The sequence below is a fragment of the Acomys minous genome, assembly GCF_964271855.1.
Source record: "Acomys minous genome assembly, chromosome: 5".
In the NCBI taxonomy this organism is placed as follows: Eukaryota; Metazoa; Chordata; class Mammalia; order Rodentia; family Muridae; genus Acomys; species Acomys minous.
The window spans coordinates 116,925,632-116,938,112 of record NC_140494.1 but is presented as its reverse complement, the minus strand read 5'-3'; the positions used below and the strand labels follow the sequence as shown (position 1 = coordinate 116,938,112).

The window sequence follows — 12,481 nt, the reverse complement described above, 5'->3', positions numbered from 1 at the left end:
TTTGTTTCAGAGTCTTATGTAGCTCAGGCTGGTCTCAAACCCCGTCACAGGCAGTGATGATCTTGGACTTCTTTCTGATCACCCTGCCTCTACTTCTCAAATACCCTGATTACAGGAATGGACCACCACACCAAGTTTAGGCTGTGCTTGGAACCTAGCCAAGGGCTCTGTGCATGTCAGGCAAGCACCAACTGGGCTGCACCCTCACCTGTTTTGTGGTGTTTTTAACTTTATGTGTATGAGTGTTTGTCTATGTGTATGTATATGCACCGTGTGTGTGCTTGAAGACCAAGGAGGTCAGAGGAGGGGGTAGCATCCCCCTGGGACTGGAGTTATACATGGTTTTGAGCTGCCATGTTGGTGCTGAGAATGGAATCTGTGTCTGGAAGTGCAGCCAGCTCTCTTCACCACTAAGCCATCTCTCCAGCCCCTTTGTATTTGAGATGGGATTTCACTATGTAGCTCAGGCTGGTCTGAAACTTTAATCTTCTTGATTTAGCCTCCCAAGTGCAGTACAGCAACACTATATATGACTTTAGTGAAGAATAAAAAAATTGTTTTCCTCACCGGGCAGTGGTGGTGCACGCCTTTAATCCCAGCACTTGGGAGGCAGAGGTAGGTGGATCACTGTGAGTTCTGTAGACCAGCCTGGTCTACAAAGCAACTCCAAGACACCAAAGGCTACACAGAGAAACCCTGTCTTGAAAAACCTAAATAAACAAACAAAACAAAAAAATTTTTTTCATTCTTAAATTAAGGTTTCAAATGTCATCATACTCTCTGGTGTCTGGCAGGCAGGATGGGGGATGGCATTCTGGAAGTTCCAAGAAGCTGCTCCAGTGTGCCATCGCAAGCGCTTGCTAGGCAGAAGAAAAGTGCTATAGGCACCTGGTGCCTCTTGGCCTCATAGGCTAAGTGCTAGCCTGTCGGGAAGCCATCAGTATTACAGGCAGGAAAAGCAGTTTGTTTTTCAAGTGTAAAGTGCCTAGTAATTGGAATAGCAGGTAAGGCTGAGTGGAAGAGCTGAAAGAGGAAGGGAAAAAAGATGTGAGGACAGAAAGGATCTATGCCCTGAGTGGAGACTTCTTGAGGTTGTCATATAGGCATCCTTTAAGCATCCTCAAGAGGCACCTGCATCTTTGAGATGCTCCTGGTCCACCCCCTGGGAAAGGGCTTAGCAGCCACTGGAGGAAACCTTCTTCTGACCTTCCCAGAGGAGCCTCAAGCTGGGGGGTGGGGGAGCATGGGCTGCCTCAGCAGCATCAACAAACAGCAGGGTCCACGTCAGCCCTCCACCCTCAGGGGCCTTCTGCCTAATGGGATTGGACAGCCCCTTCCCCCTCAGTGCTTTGCTGGCTGAGAAGGAGGCCAGCATGGCAGGTCAGGTGGTAGGGGTGTTTGGGGACACTCACTGAACCCTGTCAAAGCAGGGCTGTTTGGCGCCTGGGGTCAGGAGGTGGGAGGGGACTCTGCCTCCTCACTGATGCTCCACTGATGCTCACATCCCAGGAACCCCAAGAGGCCCTGACCTGGAATGGGGCAGAGGAGGCTCTAGGGCAAAGGACCCCGTCTGAAGCTCAGGCAAAGATGAGTAAGATGGGCAAGCTGAGGGTCCCCCACCCATCTACGTCAGCTGTGCTACTGCATTTTTCTCCTGCCCATGTGCTCATCCGCATCCCCCAATACTGTCCTCATTTTTGGCTCCATGCCCTGGACAGGGAGCGGCTAAGGCAGCCAAGCTGGAGAGGTCGTCTTCCGCACAGGCCCCGGACAGACCACTCAAGCCCCGGCTCTCCCCATCCCGTTCCCACGCTCTAATTTTATAGTCACACACTCCAGGCCTGGTCCATCTATCTGGTATGAAGTTGATGAGCACAAAGGAAGCCATCTGCCCCCCACCATTCTCCTTTTAGCAGTGCCTAACCCCTTCCTCTCCAAATAGACCCCGGTGCTTCAGGCCTCTTTCCCTTCCGTCTTTCTGTTCATTCTCCCTTCCCCTTTCCGTCTTTCCCTTTCAGGACACAGGAAATATGCAGAGGTGATGAAAAAAGTCTTTCCGACCCCAGTTCTTCTTACTCGTCATTTCCCTCCCTCCCCCATATACCCAGCAAGTGTAGATTTCTTAAGGAAAAATGAGGAAAAAAAAATTCCCAAGATCCGAGGGAAGAATATCACGGGGCACGGGAGATCAAAATGTATAGCCTGTTCTCCTTACCCAACAGCTGGCCCACAACACACAGGATCCCAGAGAAACTAGTGGCCCCCTGGGGCCCTACCTAAGAAACTCCCGTCTGCTTTCCCTGCTTCCCACCCACCCAGGCAGCTCCGGCCCAGTTCCCAGTGGGAAGAGGAGTGGAGAAATAACAAGTGGCTTTCTATGGCCAGCTGTCTCCCAGGGCGGGGGGGCAGCGAGGGTGGCTAGGGCTTGGAATGTGCAGGAGCTCCTCCCCGCCCCCGCCCCCCCAACAGCCAGATGGTCCCTCCTCAAACACTGGAGGCCCTAGGCAGGCACTGGGGACATCTGGGGCATGTTCACTTGTCCAGCTGAGCTCCTGACAGTGCCTATTGACCCAGCTGACGCTCAGCTCTCAGCACTGGCAGGCAGGAGCTTCTGTCCTCTGTCCCACAGAGCTGGGGAGCTGGGGAAGCCCACTGTCCTGCCCCTAACCCTGTGACTGCCAGGCATTGCTAGTCCCGGTTTGTGTGAGGCATGGGGAGCTCACTCACTGGCCTGGGTCCAGGAGCACAGTAGGGCTGAGGCTGCCTCTGCCTCCCTCAGCAACGTCTGCACCCGCATGTCTACAACCCTGAGTGCAGGTCTACCTGTGAGCTTGGGCATGGCTTTGTTTTCATGTCTCTATGTTTTTGGTATTTCAATTGCTAGCTTGATAGTGTGAAATCCTGCAAGGGGGAGTGGCCACTGATGTGCCTCATCCTTCCTGGCCCAGCCTCATAGCCGGAGCCATTTCCCTGTTGGGAAGGGATGGGACAGCAACCTGACCTCTGAAAGACCTTATATCCTTTCCTATATTCCCCAATAGGAAAAAAAAATGGGGGGAGGGGCTGGGCCCAGAGACACCTGGTCCCTTGGTCTACTCGAGGGGCTCTTTCCAGAGAAATGGGAGGTCCAGGCCCAGGTGCTCTCCTTGGCTCAGTCTGGTATTGGGAGTGGAGACAAGAGCGTGGAGATCCTGGACGGACATTTTGGAAAGCCTTGAAGGTAAGAAGTGGCTGCAATTCTCCACCTCTCAGATGAAAAATACTTGAAAAGCAGCTCCTATGTTTCCTTTAGGCCTGTGTAACTATGACAGCTCGCCGGAGCCCACTGCCCACTTGCCCCAGGCCCTAGACTGCCTGCCTTCCCCCTTCACAGGTGGTAGGGCAACAGGCCTGGAGGGCATCGATTCAGTGCCTGGGTCCCCTGCCATTCCCGAACTGGTTGTCTCATGCCAGGCCCATTCCTCCAACACCCTGTGTAAAAAATTCCAGGCTCCTGTTCCCAGCCAGCTGGTCAGTGCGGCTATCACAGTAAGCAAGTCTGGAGATACAATGCCCCTCCCCCTTCAGCCTTTATTGTCCTGTCTCCCTCCCAGCCTGCCTTCTCCATACATCCCCTTTCCTTTCCCTAAACTTTTCCTTACTAAAACTTTTCATCTGTTTCACTTCCAAGAAAATTTGCTTTTCTTCCTACACTTGAAGATAACATTTTATTGGACTCGAGCTGTACACCAGGCCTATATACACTGCCTAACTAAGAGTCTCACTGGGCATGTACACCAACAGCCTAACTGTATAGGCCAAGCATTGTGCCAAGGAACAGAACCAGGAAAGCCTTCGGCAGCCCCCTCTGCCCTATGGGACACGGCTCCATACCATCCCCTAACAGCTAGGCCAAAGGCTTCCGGGGAATTCATTCATGTATCAGGTCCATGGTAATACACCTGAGAATTATTAAGGCAAGAGTCTGTTGGAAATTACCCCAGTCTGGGGATCTTTGGGGGGCTAGGTATGAGAAGAAACCCTAAAAGATTGCCCTTTCCTAAAACCCAGCTTGCTGCTCACTCACTGCTGGCCCAGAGTGAGGAGGAATGAGAGGCCTGGAACACCGGCTGAGCATGGAGTGTGCAGTGTGGGGTGGTGGAGAGGCGAGAAGGAGTGTTCTAGAGAGCTGCCACCTGCCACTGAGTTGAACTACGCAGAGAAAAGGCCCTGTCTGGGCTCCCAGGCCTGTCCACCCCACCCCCACCCCCACCACACACTAGGTGGTTGGCAGGCATGGTGGCAGTCAGTGGGACCCTTCGATCCCACTAAAGCCAAGAGGCAGATGTGCATGTCACATCCCTCTGGGACCACCCTGGTCAGGTTCCTCAGCTTTTCCTGGATATGAGCAGGGTCACTTCACCTATTTTTCCAAGGCGAGAAAGGATGCGTAAGTATGGAAAATAATTTAATAGAGAATCAATGAGCTACATTCTTTACATACATCCAGCCTCCAGCAAGGAGGATGCTCCACTTGGCCCTGAGGAGGCCGTAAAGGGAGGAATGAAGAGAAGCCACCAATATGCCAAGCCCCAGTCCTAGTGCAGAGCCCACTATATGACGAGCGTGGCATATGCACCCCCAAAAAAGGCTGTAAGTGGGAGGGATGGCGGCCCCTCCCATGCCAAGGCAGGGACAGGCCTGGGATTCTCACATGTACCCCACCCCTACTTCATGCATGATGGATTGTCTTAAAGTACTGAAAAAGATGGCAGGTGGGAATTCCCAGGACGACTGGAGAGGTCTGCAGGGCCGAGTGCATACTGTAGGGAAGGGAGTCCCTGAGGGGAGTGGAGTGTCCCATTCCAGTGCAAGAAAGGAGTAGGGTTAAAATAAAGGCTCCCAGGGAGGGCTGGCCCAGGTACAGCAGCTGCCTGGTAGCAAGGAAAGAAGACAAGTGCCCTGAAGAGGCATGACGTCCTCTTTGCAGAGCAAGACACACAGTGTGATGATGTCCTGAAGCCAACAGGCTTACGCCAATAGCCACCTAATAATGAAGTCATATGAAAGACATTCTCCCAGAGATGAGTCCACCAGGCATGGTACACGGGCCACCAGACGCTCCAGGGGCGGAAAGCATTCTGAGGACTACTGGGAACTAGGATGTGGGCATCTTGGAGGTGTTCATCCAGGAAGGGCCCCGGTACACACGTGTTAACCTGGGTTGGTATGCAGCGTCTCTCTAGACTTGTGTTCCAACCACTGGTCCTGCTGGTGTCACTGCAGTGTGCAAGCTAAGAGAGGTGAAAGGGAAAAAGGCTTGGGTCTCTGGCAAGGGAGGCAGAACCTGGAACCCTGTTATGGGCTGCCAAGACCCCAGGGCAGGACTCACAGCTACGGACAGACTCTGACAGCCCCTCTTTGTCCAGTGCCTCTGCTTCCCAGTGAGATTCCCTTATCTGTGGGACGTCAAGCAGAGCAAAGGGTAAGTCAGCGCCAGCAAGACAGGGAAGCCACAGCACATACGCAACCGTGGGGAGAAGCAACCCGCAAGCCGTGGTCCAGTACGGCCCACCTATGCTCACCTTGATTTGCTCTTTCAAGTATTCAGCTCGAGCCATGAGGGTCTGAACCTGCCAAGAGGAGACATGCCCAGAATTGAGGAGGGTGCAAATGGAGCGCCTCCTCACTCCCGATGCTCCCTAGAACCCACCCCTGTCTCTGATCGTCTATGTGCTCCCTCCTTCAGGAGCCCAGCAGACTTTTGGTTTGTCTAGGCACCAAAGTCCTGGGTCACTGACCTCCCCGTTCTGAGGCTGGGCCTCAGGTCTTGAAACACCCAAGAGGAGGGAAACTCCGCATGCAATCTAAAGAGGTCCCACAGACATGAGCTGAGCGAAAGGCAAGGCAAGGGCACTTCCTGACTCCCAACCCCACTGAATACCTCAGTGTGAAGGAGCTCCCGCCTTCGGCCTGGGCCTTCTGCTGTAAAGAGAGGGAAGGTGTGAGGACAGGACAGGCAGAGGCAGGGGCATGAGTGGTGCTGGGGCCTTACCTGCCAACAGCAGCAGCAGCTCCTCGAGGCTGTGCTGGTACAGGTCCAGGGCATCCTGCTCCTTGCCAGCTTCGCCCTCCTGCAGCCAGAGGGGAAACACATTGCTCCATGTTGTACCTTGGTTTCCGTCCTGGCCCACCTGGACTCCTCCCAATGAGCACAAACCTTGGCCATGGCAGCTGAGGCCACTTCCAGGGCCGCTAGGAGGCGTGGCTTGTCACGGGCCATCTCTGGTGTGAGAGTAAAGGGGAGCAGCCTGTTGTTTTTGTACAGGAAGCCCCGCCTTCCCCTGTCAGTCTCCCAGTCAAGATGGAGTGGGGTTGCTGGGACCCGTGCACAGACCAGGCACTGAAGCCTACCTCGCAGCAGCTGTTGAACAGACGTGCCCTGCCTTAGCAGGGCCTGATTGGAGGAAGAGACAATGGCTTTGAGCTCCTCAGCCCGGGACACATATTGCCCCACCTGTAAGAGAACGAGGGGCTAAGGGCTGCCCCTCTATCCTGCGTCCACCTCCAAGTTTGCATCTGGTCTTTAGCGACTGCTTCACACTAACCAGGTCAGACATCAAACAAGCTGGCCTGACCCACCCCGTTCCCCCAGCCCGCGCCTATGAGAGAGGAGGTCCCAAATCTAAGACTACCACTTGTCAAAGGCTTGGTCTCTGGGTCCTCTCCTTTCACATCCACCCACTTCCTCCTGGGGAGATCACCCACCTTCGCCTTAATTGCCTCTTTCCTCTGGGCATCCACTTCATCTGCAGAAGGGGAAGGGTGCATATGGGGAATCTGTGTCGGAACCCCTACCCCACAGAAAGCCCTCCTGTAATCCTCAGACGCCAAGTTCCAGGCGGATCTTCCAAACGTTCTCCCCCAAGCTCTGAAAAGGGAGCTTGACCGCACTCCTGCCCCTTCTGCACCAAGGTTATAGCAGTAGTCTGGGCCTCACAGTGCAGGGCGGGTACAAAGAAGTCCAGAGCCTTGCAGTAGAGCGACAGAGCTGCAGCAGCATCCCCCTCCTGGTCCTTCTTCACAGCCTCCACCACAAGGGCTGTCTAGGGGAATGGGAGGACCAGCAGTCAGACCTACCTTCCTAATGCCATAGCAACCAGCACCAGTAAGCAACGCCCCCATCAACCCCCACTGTGACCAGACGCTCTGCTTCTGTGGGCCAGTCACTTGCTCCCCACCAGAATGGGTAAATGAGACCCAGGCCACCTCATCCCCATTGGTCTGCTTACTGCTTGCATCAGGCTCTCCCCACTGGGCATGTGCTCCAGGTCCACCCAGGGGTGGGCAAAGAAGTCCTGGAAGGAGATTCGACGGCTGGGGTCCCGCTCCAGAAGCCGCTGCAACAGATCGCGGCAGTCTAGGGAGAGTTGGGGCCGAAGTGGGAGCTGCAGAGGAATAGAGCAAGGGACACATGACACTGGGCTCCAACATCTGAGCCCAAGGCCTGTCAGGAATCCCCACAAGAGGTACACGTTAGCAGGTGGTAATCTGAGACCTGGGAGGAGCATGGCAGGCCCAGGTGATGTATAGGAAGAAAGCCAAGCATCCTTTACTAGGCTCCTACCAAACGGGTATTTGTGTCAAGCCCTGGACTATGGAAAGATTGGGCCTGGCACAGTCCCCAGAGGTCATTTGGTTGCCTGTTGTGGCTGATATGGATCCTCAGGAATGGACCAGATCCCAGGCTTCCACCACCAAGAAAGGCCAGGAGCCTACACTGCAGTGGGTAGCAGTGGAATACAAACCTCAGGGCCTGGAATCCCTCCCTCAATCCCCAGTGGATACCAAGACCCTGCCAGACGCACCTCAATAACCCGGTTGCTGCGAATCTTTTCTTCTAGCTCTGAGAACGATCTGGAGGCAAAGGGGGGCTGCCCAAAGAGGGCTTCTGTGGAAGAAGGCAGAGGGGAGGCCGGGAGGGAACAGGGATAAGTCTTGCCTAACTCACCCCTGGGAAAGGGACCAAAATCCCCCTGAGTAGAGCCCTGGGTACCCTCAATTCTCATTAGAACCCAGCAGAGGCCCAGAGAAGCCTTGCCCAAGTACTGAGTGACTCTCTCCGGTGGACAGCAAGGGAACAAAGGTCTCACCATACAGGATGACCCCCACAGACCAGAGGTCCACACGCGCGTCATATTGCCGCTGACACACCATCTCAGGAGCCATATAGAGTGGGGAGCCACGAAGCACGTGCTTCTCATCCCATGGGGACATGTGCTGGGCAAAGCCGAAGTCTGCAGGCAAGAGGCCAGGCGCAGGGCTCAAATGCCAGCTGCTCCCATGACCCCACACCTCTGGATTGCTCCTGCCCCCTTCCCTGTGCTACTGGCCCACAGCACTCCTACTATATCCAGCTCTGGGGTGGAAACCCTCCAAATGGCACACCACCTCTTTTTAAAGATTTTTTTTAAAAAAATGTATATAGTACTCTGCCTGCATGTACACCTGCCTACCAGAAGAGGGCATTAGACTACATTATAGATGGTTGTGAGCCACCATATGGTTGCTGGGAATTGAACTCAGGACCTCTGGAAGAGCAGCCAGTGCTCTTAACCTCTGAGCCGTCTCTCCAGCCCAGCACGCCATCTCTTAAGCACCTACTCTCTAAGCCCATCTCGAATGCAAACTGTACAGAAGTGCCCCGCCCCCAAGCAATAAGCTACTAAGTTACGTCATGTTCTTGGGCCTTCCAAACTCGGGTCCATTTTCCTTCAAATCTTATCAGAGGCCACAAGCATCTTTCCGCTGCCATGTACTCTCCTCAGCTGTCCAGATTGAGCCCTAATCCTAATGACGGATTAATGTGGGTCCCAGCTCACCAACTGATCCTGGATGCTGGTCACACATTGGCACTATTTACAGACTGATCCCTGGCTCCACCTACAACACTGCGGGCAGCCTGAGAATGAGTGATACCGTTGGGTGGTCGCCTCAGCCATGTATCTCCTGATCTGTCACTAATGACTTAAGAGAAGGACCCCCTGGGGACCAGGCTGCTTGCAAGGAGCTCCCTGTTTCCCCACCCTGCTGTTCCAGACCTGCCAGTTTCAGGTGGGGCTTCTCCAAAGAGCTCAGCAGAATGTTCTGTGGCTTCAGATCCAGGTGCGAGATGTTCCGTTCATGCAGGAACTGCAGGGCACTGGCTGGGGAGCAAGGCCCATGAAAACAAGTCAGGAACCTCCTTCCCACCTGCCCCTCCCCACCCGCGGCATCCACACCCTATTCCAGCTGTATTGCTGCAGTGCTGTCCTGGCTGATCTACAGAATACACAGAAGCACCAGACTCTGGGCTAAAGCGCCCTCCCACTCTTCTAAAGAGCCTTTTCTTCTAGGAGACTCAGGGAAAAAAGCCCAAGGCCTTTCAGGACTTTGCACTCTTCCTCACTAAAGCACTTGGGTTCCACCTACCGGGCCCTGGAGAGTCTACAAGTTTCTTCCATCATGTTCCACCTGTGGAAGCCTGACCTCCCCACAGATGCTAGGGGCACAAACACAGGAAACTGCAAGGCATTGGGATAGGGGAAGAGGAGAGCACGGGGTGTGTCCCCGGCTTTTACCCAGCTGCTGCATGAACACACGAGCCACCTTCTCCGGCAGGATCCTGCGGGTATGAATGAAGCGAGACAGGTCACCCCCTGCGCAGAACTCCATGATGAGGTAGATATTGTCATTGTCCCACTGCGGTTGGAAGTAAAGAGGCAGCTGTGGGCGGCGTCCCTTCTCCAGCCTCCTTCGGAGGGAGCCCCGCCCTCGGCTCACACCTGGAAGTCTTTCAGCTGCACTATATGGGGGTGCCGAATGCCCTTGAGAATCTCAATCTCGGTCAGGAGGTTTTCCACCGACGCCTTGTTGAGACTTTTCTTGGCCACGCATTTGATCGCTACCACCTCCCGAGTGTCCTTCTGTGGAACAGGAAATTTGGAGGTCTCTGTCTCGAAGGGGCCCGGCTCCAAGGGCTGGAAGGGGGCTCTGGTTCTCCCTGCCTGGGTCTTATCCACTCTCAACAGGCCTCCAAGTTTCCCAGCTTCCCCTTCTCAAATCAATGAGGCATCTTTACTCTGGAATCCTGACTTCCCAAGCAGCAACCCCCAGCTTCTAACCCACAATAATACATTCTAGAGTGGCCGGGGAGGGGCGGGCGCGGGGGAGGATGTCACTGTTCCAAGCTCTGGCCACACACTATTCTAACTGGTACAGCCTCCTGGGAATCTGATCCCAGACTCCTCCCAGCCCCAAAGGCGACTTCCGTGTAGAGCCGGTTCTTCAGCCACTGACACCGAGCTTCCCTTAGGTCTTCGCCCGCCCCTCCAGACCAAGCGTGTGTTTGTTTTTAAGACCTATGAGGGGCGGTCAGCTCCAGCCTCCTCTACCCGCCTGGGGCCAGACAACCGCTGGCCATACCATACTGCTCTCAAGGCGGTCGCCTCTCTCCTGCTCCACCCGGCCCGTCACCCAGCCGGGCTTGCTGGGGGGTTGGCTGGCATACAAGCCGGGTTGCCCGGCGTCCGGATACCTCGGGCACGACCCGCCCACACCCACCTTGGCGTAGGCCTTGTACACCGTGGCGTACGTGCCACTGCCCAGGCGCTCGGTAAGGATGAAACCGTCCAGCCGAGGGAGACCCCAGCCGGGCCCAGCCATCCCGTGCCCGCCACCAGGTGCTTCCTGGCTCGGGGCGCAGGTTCCGGCCAGAAGCGAAACTGGGGGCGCTCGAGGGGCGGCGGGGCGGGACTCCGCGTGGCCCCAGCACCGCCCACCGGAAGCGCGGCTCGACACCTCCCCTCCGAAGCTCCTCCCCGCCCACCGTGGGTTGGGTGACTCCTTCTGCCAAGCAACTGCCAGGCCAGTTTTCAGACACTGAGGCTTCAGTGGCTGTAGAAGTGGGTCGAGGGCTGCAGAACCATCACACGGGAAACCCTAACTCAGCATACCGCCTCCTAGAGACCACCCACGTAATGAGCAGGAGGTAGGGCCTTCTAGAAGCTGTGGGACAAGAAAATCCATGGGTCCCGCAGGGTGAAGCCAGAAAACAGACTCCCGCAGGTTCTTTGATCACCACTCATGCTCTGGTCCTTGCTTATTTATTTATCCATTCATTCGTTTTGGTTTTTCAAGACAGGGTTTCTTTGTAGGGCTGCCTCTGGCTCCCAAGTGCTGGGACTAAAGGTGTGTGTCATGCCTGTCCAATTTTTTTTTTTCAAAATACCTTTGGAAGAGGCCAAGTTGCCACTGCCAAGGTCCTCCCTTCTGCCTTTCACTCTTGGAAGAGGTTCTTCCCTAGAGTCGAGTGACTTGCTGTCAATCAGTCCAGCCACCAAAGAGCTTAATTGCCAGCTCATCCTAGTAAGCCCACTTTGGTAGGCCATAGCCCTCCCAAGTCCAACAGAGACATCAGGACCAGTGCTGTCTGAAAACTTTTTTATTTAAGCACAAAAATCGAGACATGACATATACATTTGTACATGGAGGAAAATAATACCAGAAACTTTACAAAACCCTGGTGGCTGTCATTACCGTTCAATGGCTCTAGGGCTAAATGGGCTGACAGCATGAGGGTAGCCTCAGGGGGGCCCCAGTTCCCAGAGGCAGGAGGCTGGCCAGCTTGGTGAGCTCCTGCAGCAGTGACACAAGACAAGAGTCCAGGTTTCAACAGTGGCTTCCCGACAGTGCGGTCACACACCTGCGGAGCCCCAGGACTCCACTGAGGGTGAGGGAAGAGCCCTCAGAAAGATGGCTCAGGGTCCTGCCTGCAGGACAGTTCAGGACTGATTCCCTCCAACCACCCTAAGGGTTGTAAGAGGTGAGTATTGCTGAAGATGGGGCGGGAGTAAGGCTAAGTCAGAGGTGCGGAGTCCCTCAGGAGGAGAGAAGCAAAACAGGTCACCCAACACCTGTCCTCTCAGAAGACTGGCAGAGAGTGGGCAGGGCACCTCGAAGGACTGTCTTCGGTTCCTTCCCATCCCCAAGTCCCAACCAACCCCACTACCTATACATTCAGAAGTCTGAAGGGCTGGGAAGGGTCCCCGGAGAGCACAAGGTGCTGTGCCACCAAGGGGCAGAGCAGGCACAGAGGGTCATGACTCTAGTGTGACGAACACCTGGAGGCCACCGGAAGGTAATTTGGGGAACATCTGCGCACCCACTCAGAACACAGCTCACCTAAAGCGGAGCCCTTGGGAGGCTTATGAAGCCTAAGCAAGCCTGTGGAAGCCCCAGTGCAGGTCAAGCCTGCAGAGGAAGGAGTGGAGTCCCTGTGGGAAAGTCCTGGTACACTGAGCCCAGGCAGGCCAGTGCTCCTATGCGGGGTTCGTGGACACACATGCACGTGAGTACACTTGTTTTCATGGGAAGCAGGCCCACTGTTTCCAGACAGAATCCTCCCAAACCGCTTAGAAAAAGCAAAGACAACTTTGTTATTTTTTTCCCTTGTGTTTAAAAA

The 12,481-nt window shown here is 54.9% G+C and overlaps 1 protein-coding gene across 5 annotated transcripts; it reads right to left on the bottom strand.

Annotated features, from left to right (window-relative positions):
- Positions 1–4,430: 4,430 nt before the first annotated feature.
- ULK3 (unc-51 like kinase 3) lies at positions 4,431–10,808 on the bottom strand. 5 transcript variants are annotated; one of them, XM_084782280.1, is made up of 16 exons: positions 10,582–10,808; positions 9,804–9,944; positions 9,600–9,720; positions 9,081–9,185; positions 8,133–8,276; positions 7,848–7,927; positions 7,272–7,427; positions 6,980–7,085; positions 6,748–6,788; positions 6,394–6,496; positions 6,200–6,264; positions 6,035–6,113; positions 5,924–5,964; positions 5,565–5,612; positions 5,372–5,438; positions 4,431–5,273 (listed from the first exon to the last, which is right to left on the bottom strand). In XM_084782280.1, exons 1-16 carry the CDS (start codon positions 10,681–10,683, stop codon positions 5,257–5,259), a joined length of 1,416 nt encoding a protein of 471 aa, XP_084638406.1. In that variant the 5' UTR covers positions 10,684–10,808; the 3' UTR covers positions 4,431–5,256. The 5 variants fall into 5 exon arrangements, with proteins under 5 accessions (XP_084638406.1, XP_084638407.1, XP_084638405.1 ...); XM_084782281.1 differs by having other exon boundaries at positions 5,924–5,961; positions 7,848–7,930; positions 10,582–10,807; XM_084782279.1 differs by having other exon boundaries at positions 7,848–7,930; positions 10,582–10,806.
- Between the last annotated feature and the right edge of the window lie 1,673 nt (positions 10,809–12,481).